This window comes from Dermacentor variabilis, chromosome 6 (assembly GCF_050947875.1).
Source record: "Dermacentor variabilis isolate Ectoservices chromosome 6, ASM5094787v1, whole genome shotgun sequence".
In the NCBI taxonomy this organism is placed as follows: Eukaryota; Metazoa; Arthropoda; class Arachnida; order Ixodida; family Ixodidae; genus Dermacentor; species Dermacentor variabilis.
In genome coordinates, this window is record NC_134573.1 from 27,400,632 (window position 1) to 27,428,327 (window position 27,696).

At 44.2% G+C, this 27,696-nt stretch overlaps 1 protein-coding gene across 6 annotated transcripts in view; it reads right to left on the reverse strand.

Moving 5' to 3' along the window:
- Positions 1-27,696, reverse strand: part of LOC142584701 (BTB/POZ domain-containing protein 6-like) — a 119,661-nt gene that overhangs the window by 29,664 nt on the left and 62,301 nt on the right. For all 6 annotated transcript variants that reach the window (XM_075694900.1, XM_075694899.1, XM_075694902.1 and 3 more), the window contains one exon: positions 12,870-13,087. In XM_075694900.1, coding sequence (XP_075551015.1) covers positions 12,870-13,087 — 218 coding nt within the window. The remainder of the gene's footprint in view (positions 1-12,869; positions 13,088-27,696) is intronic.

Sequence of the window (27,696 nt, forward strand, 5' to 3'; positions counted from 1 at the left end):
CTAAGAATCCCCAGATTGCGGAATATTAGTTCATAGTACTGAGCCGTTGCTAACATCACAGGGAAACTGAACATTGATCGGTATTCTAAAGTTCTTAGTACTGAAATATTTTTGCATTGAAACTACAGTCAAACCTCATTAATATGTACCCGCTTAACACTTTCCTGTCCGCATCTAAACAGATCGACAATATGCTGTCGATGGCTTCAACGTAAATTTTATCCCATTCAGAGCGCTTATGGACAGCTAGCGCCACCTAGTGCATAAAAGAACAACGTTTTTTCAAGTTTCACTTTTGTGTTTCGTTTTTTCACTGCGGGAGGGATATTTAACGCACCTTTTAATCGCGCTTGACGAGCGCTTGTAGTTTCCGACATGGCGTCGATGTCGCGCTCAGCTGCTCCTCGGAAACTGCGAGTTTCAACGGATTCTGATGAGTCTGCATGAGAATTTTGAGATGGTGGTAGCAGCAGTGACTCGGGAGATGATTTTTGACTCATCCGACTTCAGCACGGACGGTGAAAGTGCGTCAAGTAGCTCCAGAATATCGACAGATATCCGCCGGTAAGTTCCGTTTTCTACTCCAAATCATTTCATCGTCGCCGCGATCAGATCTAAAGACATCCGGTGTGTTCTAAAGGTCGCAGTTCTTATCTGCAGGTTGTCAGCATCATTTGGCAGGACCACTTGTCGGCGGTGGCACAAAGAGGGGAGTTTTGCACGAGAAGACGGCCAGGAGTTGACTTCGGCATTGCGCTTCGCAGTGCCGCGCAGCGCTTCGTAAAAGCCATTGACTTCTTTGCGCTGTTCTTCACGGGAGAAATAATCGCAGAGATAAGCAACATGACTAATAAATATGCGTGGATACATAGTTTGGAGAAGCAGTCATACAGTGAGAGAGACGGATCATGGAAAGAAGTGACTTCTGATGAGATGATGAAGTTTATCGGACTTCTCATTTACATAGGTATCGTACAAGTGCCGCGCTTGCACTGCTACTGGAACATGCGGAAATTATTTTCTGGCCTTCTTCCGCCTTCGGTAATGCCAACGAATCGATTCAAAGCGTTGGTTGCATTCCTCAGTGTGTCCAACCCTGAGAAGACAACTGCCGCATCCCATGGCAAGCTGCATCACGTAGCTCCACTGCTGAAGCACATCAACGCCTTATCCGCTCAATTTTTTCAACCTCATTGGAGCCTCTCCGTTGACGTAGGATGGTAAAGTCCAAAGGCAGATCTGGGATTATACAGTACATGCGGGACAAAGTTATCAAGTGGGGATATAAATTGTGGGTTTTGGCGGACTCCAAACCTGGTTACACTGTTCAGTGTATACACGGGAAAGCACGAAGCACCAAACGCACGTGGGCTGGCATTCGATGTTGTGATGTTGCTGGCAGAGGACTACCTGGATCAAGGCTACATAATTTATTTGAACAACTTTTACATGTCGACATCCTTGTTTGTACATTTGTTGGAGCGCAACACACTTGACTGTGCCACAACGCGCAAGGGTCGTCGGGGCTTTCCAACCGAGCTGAAGGACCCTCAATGAGAAAAAAAAGCAAAGAGAGGAGATGGTCGGTGGCTACGGGATCAGGACGTTCTGTACTTACAATGGAAGGACAAGCGTGTTGTTCACATGATGTCGACAGCCCACACAGCCAACAAATTCGTACTTGCGAAGCGAAGGAAAGTGAACAATAAGTGGGAAGAAGTATCTGTGAAAAAGCCGATACTGACTTACAAGTACAACGTGGGCATGCTTGGCATCGATAAATCAGACCAGCTAATTGGGACATACAATGTTCTGATGAAGTGGATGCGCTGGTGGAAAACACTGTTTTTCCACTGTATAGATATTGCTGTTGTAAACAGCTTAATCCTATTTGATGAGCACCGCCGGCAGCATCCCAAAGTGCCTGAATTGTCAAGAGGTTCGCGCTTCGATCAGTTCGTGTTCAGGCTAGAATTGGTGGAGCAGCACCTAGGACTTGATAAGCAACATCCAGACACCCAAGGCTCCTACTGCTGTTCCCGCTACAAGTGCCCCTAGGGATCAACAGCACAAGCCCCAGAAGCTACAAAGATATAGGAACTACAAATTGTGCTATCAAGAACGGAAAGTTGAACAAAAACACGTTTTCCGCGAGACACGCTCTGCAAATTTTTGCTTCACCACATCACACAAGTGCTTTGTGCGGTGGCACGATAGCCACTAGGGCTAACATTTTCTTTTGTAAAAAAATAACTTGTACATATAGAAAGTTCATGTTTTCAGGAATATTGAATACGGCCTTTTTCTTCAAAATCTATATTTTGATTTTTTTTATGTTGTCTTAGTGCAAAGCAGCATCAATGTTCTTACGGAGTTTTCTCGTTTTTGTTACAAATTTTTTTATTAAGTAATTTTTTCAAAGAATTGGTAATAAATGTTTGCTTGCAAATAATACCATTAGAAAGCACATTCCTTCTACAAATTGACACTACACATTTTAATATCAAGCATTTGGTGCAGCAGCAATAAAATTCTTTACTAGACCACCCGAAAACTGCTTACTTTCCAGCGGACAGGAAAGTGTTAATGTGTAATTGCATTTTAAATGCAGCCGCGAAGATTCCCCCACCCAGCCCCCATTGAAGCCCATGTATTGGCTGACCGCTTAAGCTGTAGTCGCCCAGTGCACACCAAATGGATAGTGCGTACTACTTTCTTGTTCTACATGCACAGGCACAAAATCGGCAAAATCTCATGAGTGCAGATGTTCGAATCTCGAGTTACGACCAGCCATTTGTGCACAGGCGCGAGTATGAGCGGGTGTGAGAAAAAAAATCTGGGGGCTTTTGCTCCTTGAATATGTGACTCTGCCTAGGCATTACGGAGGAAGTTTCTTAACGCATGTTGTATGTGTTTATCCCCTAGGTATGCCGGCATTGCGGAGTGGAGTCGAATTTGTTTACGCTCCCGACGCTGGCTGGCCGCACAGTGAGGCAGTGGGCACGGACGCGCCATTCGGTGATCGATTGTTTCTGAAGGTACACCGGACAGACTTCCTCATGCCTGCGGCGCTGAGTCAGTCAGGCCGAATTAAACCTTGCCTGCCCCTTATGGAGCTCTACCTTCAAAAAAACATCACTGATTTTTCCAGGGGAGCTGTAGGGGCCATAGCAGAGGCCTGGCTTGCTCTCCCTGTGCAGTATCTTCGCTCTTGGCAGGCTTTTTGTATGCGCTGCCCATTTTTGAGTGGTCCCCTCGAGTGAAATAAACACATGGTGGCTTTGCAACTGCGGGTGAACTCGGCTGACTGCTTCTCACGCTTCCCGGCAATTGGAGCGTATGTAACCGTAATGTTTACCGGAAAACGCTCGCTGCGAATGCTATGCACAAAGGAGAGCTTTGTGGTGGGACCGTGGCCTCTTGCATGGGCCGCGATGGATGGATGGATGTTATGAGCATCCCCTTTGGAATGGGATGGTGGGTTGCGCCACCAAGCTCTTGCTATTATATTGCCTAATGTCCTACCTAGGTTAAAGAAGGAAAAAAAAAGAAAAAGAAACAACACTATGAACTCCCACAACCAAATTTTCTGCTCCCCTATTGTGAACTTTGCTTTTGTACGTTTCCGTTTTTTGTCATTTCCCTACTTTCCTTCCACCAAACTTCCAATCGCCTCTTACTAATCTCTATTGCGGACATGTTCAGATGTCTTCACATTCTAATAAAACATACTCCATCCCTAGCTTTACCGCAGCCACACACATGCTTCTCCTTCCTTCTTATATCTCGCTTTACAAGTGCGTGTTCTAATAAGGCATCCCAATCTTGCTTCGAAAAGTAACGAGCTTCTCTCTGAGTTATCATGAATTGTTTCTTTCCTGATTTTGTTTTTTCCTCTTAACCCTTTGACGGTCAATGACGTAAATATACAGCGCCGCGAACAAGTCCAAAAATGGTCGATGCCGTATATCTACGGCGCCATCTGTACGTTTAAAAAGCGCGCCAATTTCCTAACTTTTTCTTTTCTGTCATGTGCTGCCACTATGTGGGGATACTGGGAATTTCTTTCGCACACCTCCCTCTCTCAATTTTCGTTGCATGGTTTCTTTTAGCGCTAGTTTGCTCCCGTATGTCTATATGCTACCGCTCGCGCATTGGCGTGCGCGCGGGCGGGCGGTTTCGGCTTTTTGCGCTTGCGAAACTGATGGCTATCTCGTTTCAAATCGCTCAAAGGGTGACCGCTTGTTTCTCGCTCGTTTAGTGCTCATAGGGGTGCGCGTAGGAAGGATGCTGCCATGCATTCGTTTCCGTTTCTTTTCTTTTTTTTAGGACTCGCAAAAACTAATTGCCCTAGCTGGTTGGTGATAAGATGAAGATTAGCGGAAGTTTGTCACACGTGTTGCTTTTTTTTATGGGCACACAACCAAACAGTTTTCTTGAGTGCGCGCACCTACGCAGTTCGATTAGCTATGGACGTACGTATTAGTGCAAGAGCAGGAACATTTGAGGCTTGCGAAATATTCTCGTGTGCGGATTTTCAAAGCCCTGAACTATGTGCATAAAAATCCATCACATTCTTAATTCTGATAAATTTATTTCCTTTTTTTATTGTTGTTATTCATGAATGAAGAATGCATATATAGCAATGCAAAACATTTTTTTTCTCACTTTATGGTCACCCTAGAAAAATTACGGTAATTTTTTTCCGAAATAAATCCCCAAGAAGTATCGGATCTGCAATAAAAAAATCGACCCTGGGCGGTCACATATGGCAAAAGAAATCGACCCTCAAAGAGTTAATGCTGCACTAGCTAGACAATAAGCAGGTACTGCAAATTACTTTTTTTTTTTTTAAATTATGGTGTTTTACGTGCCAAAACCACTTTCTGATTATGAGGCACGCCGTAGTGGGAGACTCCGGAAATTTCGACCACCTGGGGTTCTTTTAACGTGCACCTAAATCTAAGCACACGGGTGTTTTCGCATTTCGCCCCCATCGAAATGCGGCCGCCGTGGCCGGGATTCGATCCCGCGACGTCGTGCTCAGCAGCCTAACACCATAGCCACTGAGCAACCACGGCGGGTATGCAAATTACTGGACATTTTACTTAAACAGACAAAAAAAAAAGTATTACGAAAACAAATTTGAGCAGAATAACCCCAAAAAGCAGTGACAGTTACAGAACTCTTTTCTTAAGAAGTCACCTGTTGACGCCTCTATAACCAAAATAAATTGCCTCACTCTTGGCGAGCCCAAGGAAATGGCTAATGGTTTGTCAGACTACTTTTCTTCTGTTTACACTAATAACGATCTACATGTGCAGTAGTATAATACTTTGAGCCGTACGACACAATCACTCTTCTTCTTAGGAGCTACACCAAATGAAGTGTGTTACATGATTGCTAATATTAAAAATACAGGGCATGGCTTAGATAAAATTTGTGGCAGGCATTTAAAACTGGTTGTGCATTTAATTTCCGGCCCGCTCTGTAATATTATCAACTTTATGTTTAAACAAGGTGCGTTCCCTTCATTTAAAAAAAATGCTAAGAATATTCCCGTTTTTAATAAAGGCGACAAACAAACTGTTAATAATTACAGCATTTACACGATTGTAAGCCGACCTATATTTTTAAAATTTGAATACAGTCGACTCCCGTTAATACGAAGTTCACGGGGACCGCAAAAAACTTCGAATTAAACGAACTTCCAATTAAGCACAAAACATAAAAAACAGCACTTTATTTGTGGGGAAATCGAGTATTTTCTCTAAGAAAAATAGTCGGTCATCTTCCTTTGCTTCTTGCCGAATCGCGCTGCTAAAAACAAGTTCTGCAGGCTGTAGATGTGGCGGAATGCTTCTTCCGCGTTACCTTCAGCGGCAAAGAAGCGTTCCGCAAGAGCAAGGCCCGCAGCTACATCGGCAGCCTTAGGTTGCGGCTCGCCTTCAACGTCATCGTCGCTTTCCTGGGTCGCTTCCCGGGGCCAAATAATCTCTACAATTTCGCTATCCGTCAGCGCACCGCACGTTTCGACCGCCTTGTCTACGGCGACGTAATCTTCAAAATTGACGTCCCCGAGAGCATCACCAAAATCAGTGCCGTCAAGCTCGCTTGCTGACGCTTCCTCCGCTGAAATTTCAGAGGCATCCTCCGAAGAAGCTGCCACAAAACCGCAAGCCCTGAAGCAGTTTGCGATTGTTTCTTGCTTCACACGATCCCATGCTCGCGCCAACATGTGGATGGCACTAAGCAGGCTCACCTCGTACTTTGTGGAGCTATCCATACACAAAATCATGCGCTCGAGGAGGTGCTGCCTGTACAGGACTTTAACATTCTTGATGATGCCTTGGTCCATTGGCTGCAAAACAGCCGTTGTGTTTGCAGGCAAAAATGCGAGGCGTATTGCACTCAAGGCTGGCACATTCACGTGAGCACTGCAGTGATCGACAAGGAACAACACCTTGCGGTTCGAAGCAGCAAACTTGCGGTCCAATTTGCTTATCCAGCTCTTGAAGATTTCGGCCGTCATCCACGCTTTTTTGTTCGCCTCATAGTCCACAGGGCCTTTAAAACATCTCGGCTTCGCGGCTTTCCCGATCACAAGTAACCGACATCGTTCCGTGCTAGTCATGTTTGCCGCGATCAGCACCAACACTCTCTCCTTGCTGCGTTTTCCCCCAGCACAGTCGTCGTCCTTGAATGTCAGGGTCTTCTCTGGTAGAAGCCGATAGAAGAGTGCAGTCTCATCTGCATTGAAGATGTCTTCCGGTCTGTATTCGGCGAGATATTCACGCAGCTTTCTGTCCTTCCACAAGGCGCATGTTTCCTGGTTAACGGACGCCTTTTCACTACACACGCTCTTGAAAACCAGGTCATGGCGATCTTTAAAGCGCGTCAGCCATCCATCTGACGAAACGAAGTCATCGATCCCCAACATTGCTGCAAGCGTTCGGGCTTTCATTGCAAAGATGTCTCTGCTGAGAGGAAGTTTGTTGCTCCCGGCCTCCCTAATCCAAACCAGCAGAGCCTTCTCCAACTCTGGGTAAGCGCCGGTGTGCATTCGCTTCCGAGAAGTCTTGAACTTGTCGTTCTCAAATGCATCCATTATTGTGCGCTTGTTCTTGATGTAGTTAGAGAGCGTTTCGGCTTGATCCCGTACTTCCGCGCTATGTCTTGTTTGGCGGCACCTCCCTTCTCAACTTCCTTCAAAACCTCGACTTTCGTTGCCAGGTCGAGCGTGCGATAAGAGCCACGGTTTGCCATGGCTATAAACTGCGCGACTAGGTACAGTCAATTGCGAATCACTCGTGGAACAACCTAGCCTACGAGCTTCCCGCACAAAGGCGCTCGACCAAAACACACACCTTGACATACGCTGCGCACGCTGCAAGACTAATCTCGCACAATCTCGCCACTGCCAGTATGCAGTGCTGCGTGCACCTATGGCACCCGCGTGGCCTCCGCGATCAGCTCCGGCCACGCGCGGCAGCCTCCGGCGGGAGCCGCTTCGCCTCCCGCCGGAGTTGATCGCGGAGGCCACGGCAGCCATAGCAATGAATAATCGCGCCGCTCCAAGAAGGATGGCGTTGCGGGCGGCTGCGGTGGCGATGACACCAACGTGGAGCACGGAACTGTTGCAACACTTGAAAAATTGCACATTCTACCAAAGAATGACGGTCACCTCGACGATCCCGGCTGAAAATTAACTTCCAGTTAAACAATATTACTAAATGAGGACTTCGAATTATCGAGCGATTTCTTCTATAGGATTATATGCAAAACTGACGGGACCAGCACTTCACTTCTCATTAACCGAAAATTCCAATTAACCGGCTTCGAATTATTGGGAGTCGACTGTATCTGAAGTGGGGGGGTCGACTTACAATCAAAAACAAAACATGGCACAGGCAAAAAAAGTGAAACCAACGAGATACCAGGGAACTACAACGTAGTTACAATTTTATGTTTACTCTATGGCCCTACCCATAGTTTTCGCTATCCCGCGCATTTGTTCGATTTTTGGAAGGGCTTTTCAACATTTTTTTAGAGTTTTACAGTGCACACAACACTCACGGAGGGTGTCGATAGTTGATGGAAGAGCCACTTATCTATTTGTGGCGGCACCCCCAGAACGGCAGGGCTTGCAGGGAGTACATAGGGTGTATCAATAGTTTGTGGATGAGCAGACACCGCTCACGTGTTTGTATTTCCCTGTAGCTCTTAGTTTCACGCGTTCGGCTCGACTGCCGGCTACCTGTTACTTCCATGCTTCCTCAGTTGTCATGAGTGCTCCAGGCCCACTAAACATTCGGCGCTCGTTCACAGCAGCGTTCAAGAGGGCGGTCATCCTTTACGCCAAAGAAACAAATCACTGCGCAGCGGGCCGCAATTTCGATGTTTCTGAACGGGTGGTGTGAGAGTGGCGACTGCAACAAAGCGAAATTTTCACCTGTGACGGCAAGTGAGGAATTTCCCACGTGCCGAAGTCTGGACGCTTTCCTGAGCTGTAGGCCAAGCTCACGGCATATGTCGCTGAAGTGCGTGATCGGTCCCTGCCCGTAAAGTGCGACATGGTCAGGAAACAAGCCTGGATCTTCGCCTTTTAAGGACCAGCTCCACCGTGAGTACAACGAGTGGCTGGCGGCAGAATTCCGCAAACTTACGCCAACTGAACCTGCCAAAAGAGGCTCCCTAACGTCTGCGTGTGGTTGGGAGCATTCAGCGTGGGCTGCTGTTCCACAAGGTGTCGTGGTGCGGTCGTTTGCCAAATGTGGAATTTCGCTGAACGACGACGCGCTGTAGGACTGTAGCAGCGATGACGATGGCAGCACTAGTGAGGATGAGTAGTCCAGTGACCATGTCAGCTACTAATAAATTTTCGTTTTGGAATGCACCTTTGGGTATGCTCTTCTTTTTCCCCTGTCACACGCGATATGGGGGGGGTCAACTTACAATCGTGTATATACAGTACCGACCAATTGCAATTCTTTCCTGCCTCGGTAAACTCACTGAGAAATTATTTCTTAAACATCTTAATGACTACTTAACAAGCTTTAAGTTGCAAACAACAAAAAAAAAGACAATTTGGTTACCGCCCAGGAAGTTCCACTAATCTAGCTGTGCTGTCTCTAACTGACTGCATAAAAGAATATATAGATTCAGGAAACTTAGTCGGATCTGTTTTTTTAGAATTCAGTAAAGCTTTGACACAGTTAACCATCAAGTCCTGTTTAATAAACTTGAATCTTATGGTATAACCGGTGCTGCACTAACATTATTAAAACATTACTTGCTTGACCAGCCATACAGAGTACATGTAACAAGTACTTTCTCTGCAACAAAATGTGTTAACCAGGGTGTAACACAAGAATCAGTTCTAGGTCCTTTGCTTTTGCTTCGCTATATTACTGATCTTCTGGACTCTCTTAATTCCTCCAACTATGTTCCTCGTGTTTTATAAGCAGATGACACAACCATAACTTCATCTGATAAATCTATTGCTGCTCTTACTTCGAAGTTAAATATTGCATTGAGTAACATTATGAAATGGTGTAGCAACAATTACTTAGTTCTTAGTTCTTTAAAAACTGAATTTATGTTGTTTAAAAGTGTTCAGAGGCCCTTAACGTTTATTCCTGAACTAAAGCTTGGAATTCATTCAATTCCCATTTGCAACAATGTTACTTTTCTTGGCATACATCTTGACCCTAACCTTACTTTTCGCTGTCACTTCCAACATCTCAAGCAGAAGACTGCATTCTGTATCTGTGCATTAATCAAAGCTTGCCCTTCTTTTTTTCATATGAGGCTCTGCTAGCGTTGAATTATGCTTTCATTCAGTCACATTAATTACGGCACTGTTTCATGCAGCAACATGTACGCTAGCGTATGTATGCATGTATGTATGTATGCTAGGCTGTGGGTTCGGTTCCCACCTGCGGCAAGTTGTTTTTTCAGCCACTTTAATTTCCATTAATTCTTCGTTTCTTTATTTCATTTATTAAGCACAAGCAATTTCCCCTATGTTGTCCTTGGTGTCAGTGTTTGTTGGCTTCTTATGATATTACTAATAAAATCGGGACCCTCGGTTAACCCCCTTTCTTCTCGTTTATCACATAACGAGGGTCTCGAATCCGGCTACATTGATGCCTTCAGGTAGCATATGTGGGTTTATTGACCAGTTGCCTTCACCCAAAAAGATCACGTTCTCGTGACGCCTGCGGCAAAAAGGACGTCCCACGTCCGCCACCATGGTCTGTGTGTGGTGGCGCTGCCTAACACTCCCAGGGTTCTACTAGAACACATAAATACCCAAGAAAGTGGATGGGAAAACAGCGCCACGGTAGCTCAATTGGTAGAGCACCGCACGCGAAATGCGAAGGCTGTGGGTTTGGTTCCCACCTGCGGCAAGTTGTTTTTTTCATCCACTTTAATTTCCCTTAATTCTTCGTTTCTTTATTTCATTTATTAAACACAAGTAATTTCCCCTATGTTGTCCTTGGTGTCAGTGTTTGTTGGCTTCTTATGATATTACTAATAAAATCGGGACCCTCGGTTAACCCCCTTTCTTCTTGTTTAACATGTATGCTTGTCACTTATCAATTCAATAGATCGAGAATCAGTCAATACACATTATCGCTTATAGCTCGATGCAATCCAACGCCTTTGTGTTACTTCGCGCATACAATATCTAGCCTGTTAATAATTTTGCTCCAGTTTAACATACTCGTCTTGTTCCACAAGTTGCTTCACAATAACCTTACGTTTCCATTTTTGCAGTTGACCTTTTGCAGAATAAAAATATAACCAGATTTGCGACGAACAATTTTCTGTTACTTGTGGTTCATACCAATTATGGCAAAAGAACACCTGTGTTCACTGCAGTTTCTCTCTGGAATGAATTACCATCGACAATAAAACCCTGTACTTCTCTTTAAATCTTTAAATATTACCTTAAGCCTCATTTCCTACGATAACTGTACTAAGATCTCGCGGTGTATCATTGACTTCTGTCTCACATGTCGTTTCTTGTGTTTCATCCATCCTTTTTCCTGACTTTCTTCTATAACATGCTTTTTGTGTTTGATTTTGAATGAAGTGTATAATAATGTATTTGATCTGTTGATGTTATTTGATAATAATGCTCATTTTCTGTCTATAGATATTGCCATCAATGTTATTATTAACCAAGGGTCCCACTACAGTTCTTTCACTTTGGGACCCTGGTCTGTATATTTGTGATGTTGTAAACACTTTTCTTTTGAACCAATAAATCTGAATCTGAAATGTCAGCGCAGCCCGGATGTTGTACAACCAATCAATTTCATTTTGAACTGTCAGTTGACGATGAAGTTAGAGTAAATCATGGATAAAAGAATGCTTAGGAGAAGCACTGGCCCGCCCAGCTGTGTTGGAAGGAGTGCGACAGGAGTTGCATGCTGTTTTTTGCAAGGAAGAACTAGGACTTGCAGTCCAAACATTTCTGTTTCCATAGCAATCGCACGTGAAACTCTTAACTGCATTCACAGGTAACCTTATTGCGATAACCACCTTCACCTGCTTCACAGTGCATGTGGCATAGTGCCATTAGAAGCGTGCAGTACTTCAGGTACCAGCAAATCTCACAGGTTGTCCCATGTCTTATTCGCTTGCCGAAGCTAAAAAAACTACAACGCACGTCAGCATCTTGCGCTGCAACGCTTCACAGTCTGTCAATTTTCAGACTGCAGATCGTACGTTTTCCCAGTCAAGATGTTTTTTTAGTGCTTTCTTACAGAATGTATGAACGAGATTCTACTGAATTGCCCAAAACATATTAGATTTACTTTGTAATATTTGACAATTCGTTCTGCCCGGGTTCACTATAGCAAAGTTGTGGGGTCGCCCAACTCTCACTCGTCCCCTGAAGTTTTCCCTGCATGGCTCTCACATCTCCTGAATTCTGGCTCCTCTGCATAGCAAAGCGCTGCCTGTGATCAGTGCAGGCACAGAATAGTGCGAGCGTCGCGCAGACAATGCCATCTAACAGCAGGTTTACTCGGGCACAAGAGGGAATGGCCGCTGCCTCTTTGGCTTGTCGCCTGTACGTACGCTCTGCGGGACCGTCTCGTGAGGCTTCAGAGCGGGGCACTTGGATGGACAAACTCCATGTTCAAACGTGCCACCATTCACGACCATACATGCAAATGATTAGGCTTGGTTTCCAACTAGGGGGGCAAACCCATTTGCTCAATATCCTGCCGTGGCGAGTCGCACTTCCTCGATTCATCCGTGCCCATTAACATGTTCTATGGGTAGTAATTCAGGTGGCTCGCATTGGTGTAAGACAGACGCAATAAGTGTCCTTTTGATTGCTTGCACTACTGTGCTGTCGCTCCTTTGTCCCAAAAGAAGGGTTTGAGACCCCACAAAGTTCAACTGCATGTCTTATGTAAACTGGCAATTTTTGTCATAGCCTCCTTATAGCCGAGACTACATTGAATTATGAACTGACATCATGGGAAGATGAGAAATGAACAACGCAATACGCACAGACAACACCATCTTGCCTACTGTCCCTCCCCTTATTGCACCACCCATGGTTTACAATAGTTTCCTTATTAGCCGTCTTGTTAAACAGCACGAGACGACCCAACATAACAAGATGGAACACCAGCTAGCGCAGTCTCATTTTTTAATAGTCACGTCTTTCTTGAACGAAACAGTCATTTCATTATTTGCTGCTTCAGTACCTGAATTCTAGTGTACCACAGACGGTGCAATAAAGGAAGGGACAGTAGGTAAGATGGTGGCGTCTGTGTGTATTGCCTTGTGTGGCATTTCCACTTGTGACTGACTTCACAACACACACATGAGAACACACTGACTTGAGCAGCCCGTAGAATCCACTTGGGTGCAGGTCAGTGATGCAGACCTTGTCCTTTTCGGGCAGACTGCCAAAGAACATGGTGCCAAAGACATCATTTCTCATGGCCAGGAACTGCTTGTGCGCTCGGATGGTCCTCGTAAGCAAGTACCGCTCTGACTGTACCACGAACTCCACGTCTGAGAACACCGTGCTGTCCAGGTACTTCTCCAAGTTGATCTGCACATACAGTTGTTGAATGTCAAACAGTGTTACAAGCACTCATGTTCTCCCAAAAGCTTTGTTAAGGGGACAGTTGGGTGCTGGACCAAACTTGCTTCACTATGATTCAAGAAATGCGATAAGACCAACGTTATTTCTCTGCTTACCGTAGAACAAGAGTTCCTAGAATTTGAACTGAAACTCCAGAAGAACACTCTTTTGTGTTTTAACATCATAAAAAGAAAGACTTTTTTTTAAAATATATGGTCAAAGATGCAACTCTCCCCTTAAAGGGCCACATAGAATTTCGGTTACATGCTGGAAGTTGTTAAGTTCCCTCTGAAGAGTGTTCTACTACAAGATTCTTTCCCATTAGTTCATTAATAGCCGATATAGAAATATTTGAAGTGCCGCAAACCCATGACTTCAGGAGGTGAACATCGCACCCCCCCCCCCAACACAGACACTCTCTCCACTTGACCCGTCTAGCCTTCACAAGTGAAATTCCTACCATGTGTTCTCCCACAACGGAGCTCGAAGATTGCGCGATGCATACGTCACGGGCCCTGCTTTCTTTTTTTCCCCACTTCCTTTTCTTGTTGTGCGGCGCACTTCCACCGACGGTGTCGCGTGTGTGCGAGTTGCTGCGTTTGTCTAGTTTCGTGCAGCACATAATTTTGTGCACTGTGAATGAGAATACCTGACTAGCGGCATAAAACAGTGCTACACGAACGCTGAAGCAGACATAAGCGGATCACAGAGCATGACCGCATGCTGGGTGGAAAATGACAGTTTCGTTGTCTCCATGCGCGACTGCATGACGTGTGAACAGGCAGACTAAACTAAAGTACATCTCTCTTGCTACAGTACAAAGTAAAACAAAAACACGCAGGCATTAGGTTTGTGTGTTTTATTATTTCTCTAAACTTCAGTTCATCTTTTGAAGCAAGAGATTACAGAAATAACAGATGTTGCCTCGAATAATTCTCAAAGTCACATGTCACTATGAGCGACGGCATAGCATATACATGTGCCTAGGCGCACTCGTGCATACACATCACCTCTACGGTTGGGAGTATGGTGCCCGCAAGGAGAAGGGCAAATTGTGTTTGTTTTTAAATTTCAGCTCTTTCTGCAGTGCACAGTAATGTAATACTTAGCAGACATGATCGTTAGCACGCATTGTATACACTGCACTTGTCAGCTCAAAATCGCCAAACCAGGTGAGGGGCTTCAAAAGAGCACCTGAAGGCAACTGCACATTACCCCTCAAAGCGTGCTTGAATGAGCACACTCAGTGATTGGTCGATAGAGTGTTTGGGTTCAACATCCAAGTGCAACAGAGTGGTCACGAGAGGCACCATGGGCAAGGGCTCTACATGCGATAAATTTTGACTCTTCTGGTTTCTCTAATTTGTGCCTAGAGCAAGCTATACAACCTGTCAATGATAGAAGTGGCACTTGGTCTTTTGGAGCAACTTTCGGAGCAGGAAAAAATCAGTTTGGAGCAAGGAAATTATACTCTCGAGCCCAAACTTACTGCTCTGGTGCAAAGAGGAAGCTCTGTATAAGTTAATACTTCCTAAAACATTGTATTCAATATGTATTATACTAAGATGCTAGCATTTTTTCTTCAACTTGCTGTTCCATTTCATTATTGTTACATAAGAAATGAAACTAAGTGCAAACTTATTCCTAATTAACTGTTAATTCTGCATTTCAATAAAGAATTTCATAAATAATTAGTTTTAATCTCAAGGAATTGAGTCACCTGCACACTGTAGAAAGCCTATCACACATTCATATATGTGGGCAGCACAGTCACAGCTTCACTTTCACTTTTTCACTTTTTTATTTCCTTAAGGACCCCTCACTGGGGGTATTACATAAGCTATGTAAATTGCAGTGTGTACATGTGTTACATGTCTACACGTGTTAATGAATTTCCACACGCGAAACAAATTGTACAGTTGGTACAGAGATGGAGTGATTCGACGGTTGCGCGGGCAAAACTAAGATTGCGCGGGCCTATACACAACCGGCATCCTTGTATATGGGTGTTACCTCACCGGTCCTACATCACCCAGCCCAGGCGATCGCTTCTATCACTACTCACGGCAACATAGAAATCTGCTAGATTGTTTTTCACAAGAAGTAGTACTTAAGAGAAGAACATTAGAGCAAATGCGCAAGTGTTTTGTAAAACAATGCCAAGTATTAAACCACTGGCGTGATCGCCAGCAATGATAAGACGGCATTTCGTCTCTGAAACGGAAAGCTTTCTATCACAGCTTTCTTTTTTTTCACAATTCCTGCAAAGTCTTCATTAAGTCGGGTTTATTGCAAGCTAGTTTCATTGATTCGGGTTGATGACAACATTCAACCTTATGGTACTTGCTGGGGAATGGAAATTTCTTCGTTAGATAGAGAACGTTGTAATATTAGGCTTCATTAGATCCGAGTTTTAACAGTATTCCCAATCCAGAGCAGGTGCGGGTCAGCGCAGGCCTGGCACAATACCTGTCATAAAGGACAATTTTGCACAGCATGTACGGTCGAACCCGACTCCATCAAACCTGTTTACATTGAATTACTCTATATATCGAACAATTTATGGGTACGGTATAGTTACAATGAGTATACATAGCAGAAATTATGCTTACATGCTTACATGGATGTTTGCCAGTATTTCACCTGGCTTGCCGAAGGAAAGCTCTAAGATATCTTTAAAAACAGCAAAGGGATAAAAATGTTTACTGGCTTTCCGCTCTGCGTCGTCGACCAATATATTGAATGAGCCCAATTATTCGGATTATTCACGGTTCTGCCACAGGCACTATACACAGTTGAACCCGACTATATCGAACCCATTTACATTGAATTATATTATACATAGAACAATTTATGGGCGCGGTATAGTTACAATGAGTACACATAGCAAAAATTATGCTTACATCTTACATGCATGTTTGCCAGTATTTCACCTGGCTTGCAGAGAGAAAGCTCTAGGATATCTTTAAAAACAGCAACGGGATAAAAATGTTTACTGGCTTTCCGCTCTGCGTCGTCGACCAATATATTGAATGAGCCCAATTATTCGGGCTTATTCATGGTTCTGCCACAGGCGCTATATACAGTTGAACCCGACTATATCGAACCTGTTTACATTGAATTATTTTATACATCGAACAATTTATGGGCATGGCATAGTTACAATGAGTATACATAACAGAAATTATGCTTACATGCTTACATGGATGTTTGCCAGTATTTCACCTGGCTTGCCGAAGGAAAGCTCTAAGATATCTTTAAATAGAGCAACGGGATAAAAATATTTACTGGCTTTCCGCTCTGCGTCGTCGACCAATATATTGAATGAGCCCAATTATTCGGGCTTATTCACGGTTCTGCCACAGGCGCTATATACAGTTGAACCCGACTATATCGAACCCGTTTACATTGAATTATTTTATACATCGAACAATTTATGGGCATGGTATAGTTACAATGAGTATATATAGCAAAAACTATGCTTACATCGAACAAAAATAGTAGCAACTCCCGATATATCAAATGTCAAGCTTCGGAAATGTGCCCCCAGAAGTTGGCTTTCCGTTGCGATGGTGGGGAAACCCGGCGGCACAGGTCCATCCAATCGCTCTCCCTACCATGACCGCGCTTCCTTGGGCAAGCCGTTGACACCCCCCTGCAAAAAGTTATCCTGGCCTGCCCGCAGCGCTTGCCTAGATAGCCAATCAGAGGCTCTTGTGCCCTCGTCGTGCAAGATGGCGAAAGTGCGAGTTGTCTCACTGCTTTTTTGGTTCATTGTGTTTGTGCCTTTAGGGCCTTCTCCCTCAGTGTTGCCGTGATGAAGTGGCAGAATAGGCCTTTCGTCGTGAAGCTCGAAATCATAAGTCGAGTTGAACACGATGAGAAGTCGGACGTCCTCGCAGCTTGCAAGATTCCGAGGAGCACTCTCAACACGATCTTGAATAAGGGGGAGATTAGGGCTAAAGTGGACAAACTCGCGACCCAGTGCCTGTGGCACCCGACGCGTACGCACGGCCGTGTACAAGTGGTTCATGCGAAATTGCTTCAGATGGGCCGGCTTCCGCGTGCTCGGTGATGACTAAATTCTGATGAATGCGACAAAGCCGCTGCTGGTGTTACCGAAGTTTGGAGCGAGCTGTCACAATTTCCGGAAGCTGTTGACGAATCGACGGTCGACAAGTTTGTGAATGCAGATGATGGTGTCGCGGCCATGGGAGAGCCCAAAAACGAAGACTACAATGCCCACATCGTAACGAGCAGAACTGAAAGTGGGCGCAATGAGGAAAGCAATGACGGTCCTTTGCCCACATCCTCCGGATTGGTGCGCCCGCACTAGTCCGGTGCTTCTGCGCAAATGCAGAAGGTTGCAGCCTCAGCTACTCTGACTCCTTAGAAAATGTGGAGAAGTGTGTGCGTTGCAGGCAGTAAAATTGCCCAAGCAGAAGAAAATGCAGAACGCAGAACTATTTCATGCGAAACTAAGCTGGTTTCATCAGTAAAGTGATTTTGTAAATGGTATGTGCTTTTATGACATCCAATTATTTAGCAGGCTTATATCGAATTATGCTCCATATCGAACTGATAGGCATTTTCTTGCGAGTTCGATATAGCCGGGTTCAACTGTAGTAGGATTTCCTTCATGGCGCAGCGCCTGCATCATTGACTTATAACATTCTTGTATTATTGAAATATGGCCATTGGGGTCTGGAAACAACAAATCATGAGACGCTTCATAAGGCTTTGATCACAGCAAAACATTGGACTGCATGATTTTCACCAATGCACAGTCATCTAAAGCTGAGCATGGATTCTTCATTGCTTTGATACCAGCACTGTCTGAAAAAGAATGGTTATTGTAAAGGCATGCTCTGACGTGGGTCATTCTAGTATAGGCAACTAAGGGAAGCAACACTCGTACACAGAAGGTTCCACAAAGCTCAGTAGAGATTCAAGAGAGAACTACACAAAGTACTTTAAAAATTACCAATTTAAGAGTTCTTATGGACTAGTAACAGAATACTATGCAGCCTAACTCAGGACAATAGTGGTTTTAACAATATATTGGATATAACAATGAGCACCTACGCAGAGTCAACTTTTGTATGTGTTCTATGGTAAAATAAACTGTTTAATACAGTGCTCCCATGGCAAGCTATCAGTTATAACAATTATATGTAATTATCAGAAGTGTGCACTAAAAGAATGGAGAACACAAAACCCCTAGAAAAAAAAATGTGAGCCCCTTCACTACACCCGCCATTGTGTTGCGCACCCCACATAGCATGCTTATAAACACCTACTAAAACATATTAATCTTCCGAGACCTATAAGTGGGGGGTGCAAATTTGTAAGACCATATTCTCACAGTCATAGCCCAATTATCATAGTGAGATGATTTCTTTCTTCGTATATCTCGCATTGCAATTTAGGAGCTTAACCACTGTAAGCTTAAAGAAGAAGAAAAAAATGCGAGGATATTGAAAAATAAGACATTTACGACAGAAAGCTGAGCTAGTTGGTAAGGATTCATTATGCAAAATAGAAGTGAGGCGTGCAGACAGGACACAAGAGTAGAGAAGTGGACAACACGAACGCCGACTATCAAATGAAGGGAGCACTGAGGCGAAAAAAGAAAGAAGACACAAAACTCATCTGCCCATGCTCAGGAATGGTAACACCACGTGTCAATCGGGTACACGTGCCGGTCTACGTGAGAGATAACTGTTAAGGCACTTAATCTCTTTCTTATGTAAAGTAATCGAAGGCTGACTCACGCACGCACTTCCACCATTATAGATATGCCATGCCTCTACCATAAGACACGTATCTTCATTCTTATGCCTGTACAATATCGCGCATTCGTCTAACTCTGGCGTGCAGTTACAATCTCTGCAATGTAGCGAAAGATTAGAAGGCGATCCACCGGTTAACGACATTTTATGTTCCATTAGCCTCTGATTGATACACCGTCGCGTTTGCCCTACGTAGAACTGGCCACAGCTAAGGGGAATTTTATAGACCACACCCATACGACAGTCAGTAAAACTGTTGTTCTTACTGTGCTTCACTGGACAAATATCTGTTCGTTGTTTGCCTTTTACCGGCTCCTTTCTATTCTGTACGGCAGCGCATATCTTACCTAGCTTATTGGGAGCGGTGAAAGCGACATTAACATCATATCTACTAGCAACTTTTTTAAGCCTGTGCGACACTGAATGAATATACCGAATAGCCAATACTCTTTTTTTGCTATTACTGCTTTCTGTAATCACGTCCGTCCCTCTCGAAACCGACTTCTTTAGGCGCTCAGCCACAGTGGCCACCGCTACACTAGGATAACCTGCTTCTAATAGGCGCCGAACCTGCGCATTGAAACTGGCGCTCATTTTGTGCATGTAGGATCTGGTGAGGGAAGACTTAAGGCACGACATGGCAATTCCGTTTTTTACTGATTTATAATGCTTGGATTGAAAGTTTAGCAACGGCTTCGAAGATCTTGGGGAGTACTGCCAACAAACATGATTTTGTTCGAAGATCAAGGAAATGTCAAGAAACTGAATTAAGCGTCGCTGAGGAAATTCTTTGGTAAACTTTAATCCTCCTCCATAAAGTTTAAATTGGTCACTCTCTGAGGTAACAGCGGAATCGAATTCTTCCCTATTGTAGAAAATCAGGTAATCATGTACGTAACAAAATAACTTGATAACGCTTTCACCTAAGGCTTTCTCTAAGCAGCTGTCAACCTTACTCAGGTAAATATTGCTAAGAATAGGGGGCAACCTTCGAGCCAATACAAATGCCTGATTTCTGCAGAAAAACGCAATCTCTCCACCTAATCAGCGTCGACTTCAAGTACGTTGATATAATTTCTAGAAAAGCTCCCATGGAAACACCGCATCTGTCTATAAAAGCCGACTCTCGCATTTGTTCTTTAATGCACTCATTTACGGAATTTAGCAATCCGTCATGCGGCAAGGAATAATACAGGTCTTCGATATCCATACTAAAAGCTGTACAATCACCAGGGTTTTCCTCTCTCAAATACTGAACTAGTGCCTGAGAATTACGTAGGTAAAAGGGGTCTGAAAAAACTAGAGAAGCTAGGCAATTCTGTAGGTAACTAGCGACACAAACCTGCCACGTCCCTTTCTCTGACACTATAGCACAAAAAGGAATTTCTTGTTTATGGGTCTTGGCCGAGAAAAACAGTTCTAAGGTGAGGGATTTAGCTTTCTTGACATTACAGACAAGCCTATAAAGATTATGCCTTGACAAGAGGTCAACCGCACGTTGCTTAACTACCGAAGGCTTGAGTTTACTGGCTGCAAATTCTTTTCTATGGCTGAAATCGCTTTTTCTGAAAACATGTCATCTGGCATAATTACGAAATGACCTTCCTTGTCAGATATTACTGGTCTAAGTTTATGCTCCACAAGGTAATCAACTAACGGTCGGACAGGGTCAGGCGTCTTAAAATGAGAATTTGATTGTTTAATGCTAGCAATGCAATCCGAAATACAGCGCGAGCGTTCTTCTTCCGGGACGAACCTGGTTATGCAGCGCGGTATGCTTAAAACATCCAACGGGTTTTATGTTAGGCTTACAACAGTGCTTAGGACCGAAAGCAAGGGTTCTTCTATGCTTATCACTTACGATGACGTCTCCAGGAATCAGTACATTATTTGACGGTGAATTATTAGAAAGGTGTTTCCTCTTACTTTGTTGAAGCTCCGGAAGTTTCATCCTCCATAGGATGTCCGCATGTTGCACGGCTAACTTATTCCAATCGGCGCAGGGGCGGTTCCAGCATGCGTAAATGAGGTTTGTGTCTGCTTTCTTTTTTCGCCTCAGTGCTCCCTTCAGTTGATAGTCGGCGTTCGTGTTGTCCACTTCTCTACTCTTGTGTCCTGTCTGCACGCCTCACTTCTATTTTGCATAATGAATAAGACATTATTATGCATAATATACAGAGGTTACAAACAACCATGTAAGATGGCTAACTAGTCTAAAACACAACAAAACAACTTTTTTTCTATGCATCACAGTCGACAAATGAAATGCAAAAATAAGCATAACATATATTCAGCATGCAGTGCAATCAAGTGCCCAGCTCAATGTACCTTGCAGAAGAATAAAGTTTGTCTGAAAGAATATAAGGAGAGTATGAAGCACCATAGATATATTTGATTAGATTTTATAAAAATATATCTTGCCAATGCTGTGTGGGGTACCCAAAAAACTTGCCTCGTTAAGTGAAGGCTGTGGCTTGAATTCTGCGTAAAAGCACCTATAGTAACACGATGCCGAACTTGACTATGACAGAAGAAAACACCAATGAACGCCTGGCTCACCTCGCCATTCTTAAGGGTGTCGCTGGCACTGACCCCTTCAAAGGACAGGATGCTTCACAGGTGCAAAAGAGTATTAAATGTGATACAAATTTCAAAACATACAGATATGCAGCACGGCTAGTGCAAAGACGTGACGTCGAGGTGAGAGCAACACCAGTGACACTCAGTCCAGGCAGCAGGTGCATCAGACAGTAACAAAAGAAGGGAAAGAAGCATTGACGCCCACAGTACGACGACCCTACCATGAAAAGTGCCGGCAGCTGGTAGCGAATGCTTCATCTGCTTCTTGCTAAACGCCTCTCCGAAACCAGAGATTATGCAATGCCTGGCACTAAATAGGTGGGAAGACAGTGCACATGATGCCATGCCCAAGGTTCTTAGACACGCTCAGTTTCACAGCTCATTATGCCTGCCCACTAGCCAGCGTGGCCATAGCAGCTGTTGCTGGAACTGCTGGCGCTGCAGTCACATTCTTTAGACATGCACCGTGCGTCGTCTGTTCCTGCTGCGCTGGCTCATTTGCACCAGCTAGCCTGTAGCGTTTGTTTGCTGCTAAATTTAGTTTAGCTATGCACTCACAGCTTTATGATAAATCACCCATGGTTAAGGAGAATTCACTGCCTGTGTATCTAATGGCGCTGCAGTCGCGTATCTATTCACGCACACCGCATCACCTACTCCTGCTACTTGATCACTGCGGTAGGTTGTTATTTCTAAATGGCCAGCACCCTTTGCTCTTTGGTAACTGTAGTTTAGCTGTGCACACAAGAGTTTTATGCCAAGGACTTCCCTGTATCTGTGTTTCCCATAGCAACGCCCTTGAAAGATGGATCTAGCTAGTACCTGTAAGATGAAACTACGGCACAAGTGAGCGGTTGTACGCTATGGTTCTGCTTTTCCAACCAACTCAATTTTCAAAATTGGAAGTGCCCTGTTTAATGCTCTTTTTCTTTTGGCCTGCTTATTCTTAACATGTGCAATAAAGTCAACAAGTGCCTGTGCAGAGGTAGTGCTATTAAGGATGCATTGCGTGCTGTAACTTGTAAGGTGCACAAGAGCTTTGCTGGTAAGCTAGTCGCCCCTCACTCCTTTTGTGACGACAAACACTCCTCTCGCTATCAAGACACTGCACTCAGTGAGTTGCGCCAAATAAACCTTATACTGCATTTACTTGAATAATGATCGCGCTCGCGTAATGAACGCACCCCTGAATTTTGTCATCAAAATTCGATTTTTTTTCTTTCCTGTGTAATGATTACACCCCGCACTTGCCGTAGCGATACGTTGTGTGCCTAATCTTGCTAATGATGATTGCGCTTACCATCTGTTGAATGCGACGCGAACAACTCTTCAAGACATACCAAGTGGTCTGCACACCAACATTCTTAAGCAGATGCCCCATTTCATTCCTTTCATCCCTTTCCACACTTCCGTGAAAAAAAAAGAAAGAAAGCCACAACCAAACTTGCCTTGGCTTTATTCATCATCATCATCAGCCTATGTATATACACTGCAGGATGAAGCTATGGTGGCTAGATGGGGGTAGTGTGACGGGCGAGAGCGGAGGGGTGCACAAATTTGCGATGAAAGATGGCAGCCCCAGTAGATGGCGCTGGCTGCGCGACAAGTGGCAGCGGTGCTGGCCGGTTTCGCCTTGGGCCGCATGTTTTTACTTTCACCTTGTTTCCAATAATTACATGCCGCGTACGTGTTAACAGGACATGAACTTGTCATTTTGTTAGTTAGTTGAAAAGCATGCATTTGAAATTTTAAATAGGGCTACTTAACATAAACGAAAAGCACAATGTTTCTGATAGACGCAACTGGCAAGCGGCGTTTAGTTTAGAATTAAATGTTTCTCAGCACTGACTAGATTTGACATGTTTCGCAAACTTCATCTGAATTAATCCATTTAGTGAGCGCAGTCAAACTGTGTCTTGAGTGTTTGTTTCTTTACGGGCTTTGTTTGGAGTGTAAACTGCTTAATATTTTTCTCTTATATGAAGCAATGGTTCGCGTGTAGCGTGTTTATTTTTCGCTCACGAAGGTTTTGTTCAGTGTTGACATCATTTAAAATTAATTTTCTCTTTTCCTTTTACTTGGAGAGCTTATATTTTTAGAGTAGAAATGGCAATGGCTCTGTTGCACCGAACATCTGCATTCATTATTTTTTTAACTGTTTCTCTCCCGTTCCGTCGCTTTCGTGAAAATGGATTCTGCAGCAGTTTTCTCAAGTATTTGCAATGAATGCAGGGGCTTTCACATACATAAGTGCACTTGATGGAAAAGTAGCACCCAGCAAATGATATATATCTTCCTTGCTTCTCTGGTTTCACGCCACAGCCTCCACATAATACAAGTGCATGTGTGCTGTCAAGCCCTGACTGTGCTTCCTCCGGCCAAGAAACAGTGCACTGTGAGCGCAATTGGCCCCTGAGGAATACAGAGCAACACAACAATTCCGGTTGGTTCCTTTCTGACTTGAATTTCACTAAATTCGGCAGCAAGATGTGGTCAACCTTCTTGCCCTCGAGCTCAAAGGCTCCGAAAAACACACTGTAATGTTCACGTGGAAACATTACCTTATTCCATGTTGCATCAAGTAGGCAGACGTTATGACACATACGCTCAAGTTGCACGGCGTGCTGTATATCTGAGGCAATGATATCTGGCATATCTGGCTCCTGGCATAGCTGCGTGTCCGCTGCGGCATCTTCTTGCTGGGCGTCTTGCCTGTTGATCGCGTTCAGCTTTTGCCATTTTGCAGCAGGTCCACTTTGCTCACATATTTTTCTCCCTTTCCTTTGCATCTGAGCTTTCTTCGTGAAATACGTGGGTGCCTCAGGGAACACAGTAGGCATGGCGTCTTCTTTCAGACGCGGACGACTACGAGACAATTCCACAACCTCACCGTTGATAGTGTGCCGGTAGGTCCTTTAGACGAATCTTTCATCAAAGTGCTGTTCACAAAGCACGCTGTCATTGGTAAGCTCTTTGTCAGCCCACTTAATATTTCGGGCCCATTGCTCACTTCGCAAGACATCAGTTGCGGCTTTAAACACAGAAACCTTTTGCGAGCAAGATCGATACCCGCCTTTGCATCCAGGTACAAAGCACATACTTGAGCGGCTTGACGGCACGGTTCATTACATCCAACAGTCTGAATCTGAAGAGTCCATTCCTCGTGTGGCAACCCAACGACCCAACACTGCAGACAAATTTCACAGACCACGACAGAGGCGATAGCGAAGCGTCAACGCCGCCGGCGAAGCCCAGTCAGTGCCCGGCAGTCGCAAGCGTGGCACCTTTGAACACAGCGCTGCCCCTAGCGGTGGCTAAATTTTCACCGCGTTCCGCGCGCTCCTCCTCCATGGCGCGGATAAGGCACCCGTCCCACTACTCCACTCTAGCCACCATAATGAAGCCCTCTCCCTGCCATCTCCAATTACCCCTGTCCTGCGCCAACCAATTCCAACTAGCACCTGCAAATTTCCTAATTTTGTCACACAACCTAGTCTTCTGCCGTCCTCTACTGTGCTTCCCTTCTCTTGGTATCCATTGTCACCTTAATGGTCCAATGGTTATCTAATCTGCACATTACATGACCTGCCCAGCTCAATTTTTTTCTCTTAATGTCTATTAGAGTACCGTCTATACAAGTTTTCTCTGATCCAGACCGCTCTCTTTCTGTCGCTTAAAGTTATACCTAGCATTCTTCGTTCCATCGCTCTTTGTGCAGTCTTTGACTGGTTCTCCAGCTTCTTTGTCAGTCTCCAAGTCTCTGCGCCATATGGCAGTACCAGTAGAATGCACTGAATGTATATTTTCCTTTTCAATGATAACGGTAACCTCCCAGTCACGAGCTCACGATGTCTGCCGTATACGATCCAACCCACTTTTATTCTTCTGTGAATTTCCTTCTCATGGTCAGGGTTCCCTGTGATTAGTTGACTTAGGTAAACATACTCCTTCACAGACTTTAGAGGCTGACTTGCGATCCTGAACTCTTGTTCCCTTGCCCGGGTTTTTCTAATTATCTTTGTCTTCTGCATATTAATATTCAGCCCCACTCTTACACTCTCCCTGTTAAGGTCCTCAATCATTTGTTGTAACTCGTCCGCAGTGTTGCTGAATAGAAAAATGTCATTAGCAAACCGAAGGTCGCTGAGCTATTCGCCGTCGATCCTTACTCCTAAACCTTCGTAGCTTAATAGCTTGAATACTTCTTCCAAGCACGCAGTGCATAGCATTGTAGAGATTGTGTCTCCCTGTCTGACCCCTTTCTTTATAGATATCTTCCTGCTTTTCTTGTGTAGAATTAAGGTAGCTGTAGAATTTCTGTAGATATTTTCTAAGGTATTTAAATAAGCGTTCTGTACTCCTTGATTACGTAATGCCTCTAGGACTGCTGGTATCTCTACTGAATCAAATGCTTTTTCGTAATCTATGACAGCCATATAAAGAGGCTTATTATATATACTCTGCGGACTTCTCAATAACCTGGTAAATGACATGGATGTGATCCATTGTAGAGTAACCTTTCCTGAAGCCAGCCTGTTCCCTTGGTTGACTAAAGTCCAGTGTTGTCCTTATTCTATTGGAGATTATTTTGGTAAATATTTGATATAATACTGGGAGTAAGCTAATGGGCATATAATTTTTTAGTTCTTTAACATCGCCCTTTTTGTGGATTAGTATAATGTTTGTATTCTTCCAGTTTGCTGGGACCCTTGCAGTCGATAGACACTTCGTATAGTGAGCCACCAGCTTTCCTAGCATTATGTCTCCTCCATCTTTGATTAAATCAACTGTTATTCCATCCTCTCGTGCCGCTTTTCCCCGTTTGATGCCTTGCAAGGGCCTTCTGACCTTATCTCTAGTTATAGAAGTTTCTGTATAGCGTTCATTATTATTTTGAATAGAGTACTCCTGACTCCTCCGGGTACTGTACAGGTCAGTACAGAATTCTTCCGCTGCTTTTATTATACCTTCAAAATTTCCTATGGTGTTACCCTGCTTATTTTTCAGTGCATACATCTTGGTTTGTCCTATGCCAAGTTTTCTTCTCACTGATTTCAGGCTGCACCCATTTTTTATGGCTTCTTCAGTCCTTCTCACGTTATAATTTCTAATATTGCTTCTTTTCGCTTTGTTGATCAGTTTTGACAGTTCCGCGAATTCTGTCTTATCTCTTGAGTTGGACACTTCCATTCTTTGTCGTTTCTTTATTCGGTCCTTTGTTACTTGGGAGAGCTTGCCTACTGGTTGCCTTGGTGCCTTGTCTCCCACTTGAATTGCTGCCTCTGAAGCCAGCCTCGTTACGGTTTCATGCAGTCTTATAACAGAGAGATGATGCTGACATAGAGGTAATGACCTCTATGTCAGCATCATCTCTCTGTTATAAGACTGCATATTTGTCTGCAAGTACCAGCCTAAATTTGTCTGCTTTTACCCTTACTGCCTCTAAGTTCACCTGTGTTTTCTTGACCAATTTTGCTCTTTCTCTGTTCAAACTGAAGTGAATCCTAGCCCTCACTAACCTATGATCACTGCACTTTACCCTACCTATCACTTATACATCCTGTACTATGCTGGGATCGGCAGAAAGTATGAAATCAATTTAATTTCTTGTTTCACCATTAGGGCTTTTCCAGGTCCCATTTTCTGTTGCTAAGTTTCTTGAAAAAGGTGTTCATTATTCTCAGCTTATTCCTTTCTGCGAATTCTACCAGCATCTCCCCTCTAGCGTTTCTAGAATCGACACCGTAGCTGCCAATTGCCTGTTCACCCGCCTGCTTTTTCCCCACTGTTGCATTGAAGCCACCCATTACTACTCTATACTGCGTTTGCACTTTTCTCATCGCTTATTCGACATCTTCATAAAACTGATCTACTTCCTCATTGTTATGACTGGAAGTTGGAGCGTAGGTTTGTACTATCTTTAATTTATACCTTTTATTGAGTTTGATTATGACTACTGCTACCCTCTCGTTGATGCTGTAGAATTCGTCAATGTTGCCCGCTATGTCCTTATGGATGAGGAATCCTACCCCACATTGCTTCTTATCCGGGAGACCTCTATAGCAGAGGACATGGCCGTTATTCAGCAAGGTGCAAGCCTCACCAGTTCTAATCTCACTAAGGCCGAAAATATCCCAAACAATGTCTGATAGTTCTTCAAAGAGTCCTGCTAAGCTAGCCTCACTCGAGAGGGTTCAGGAGTTA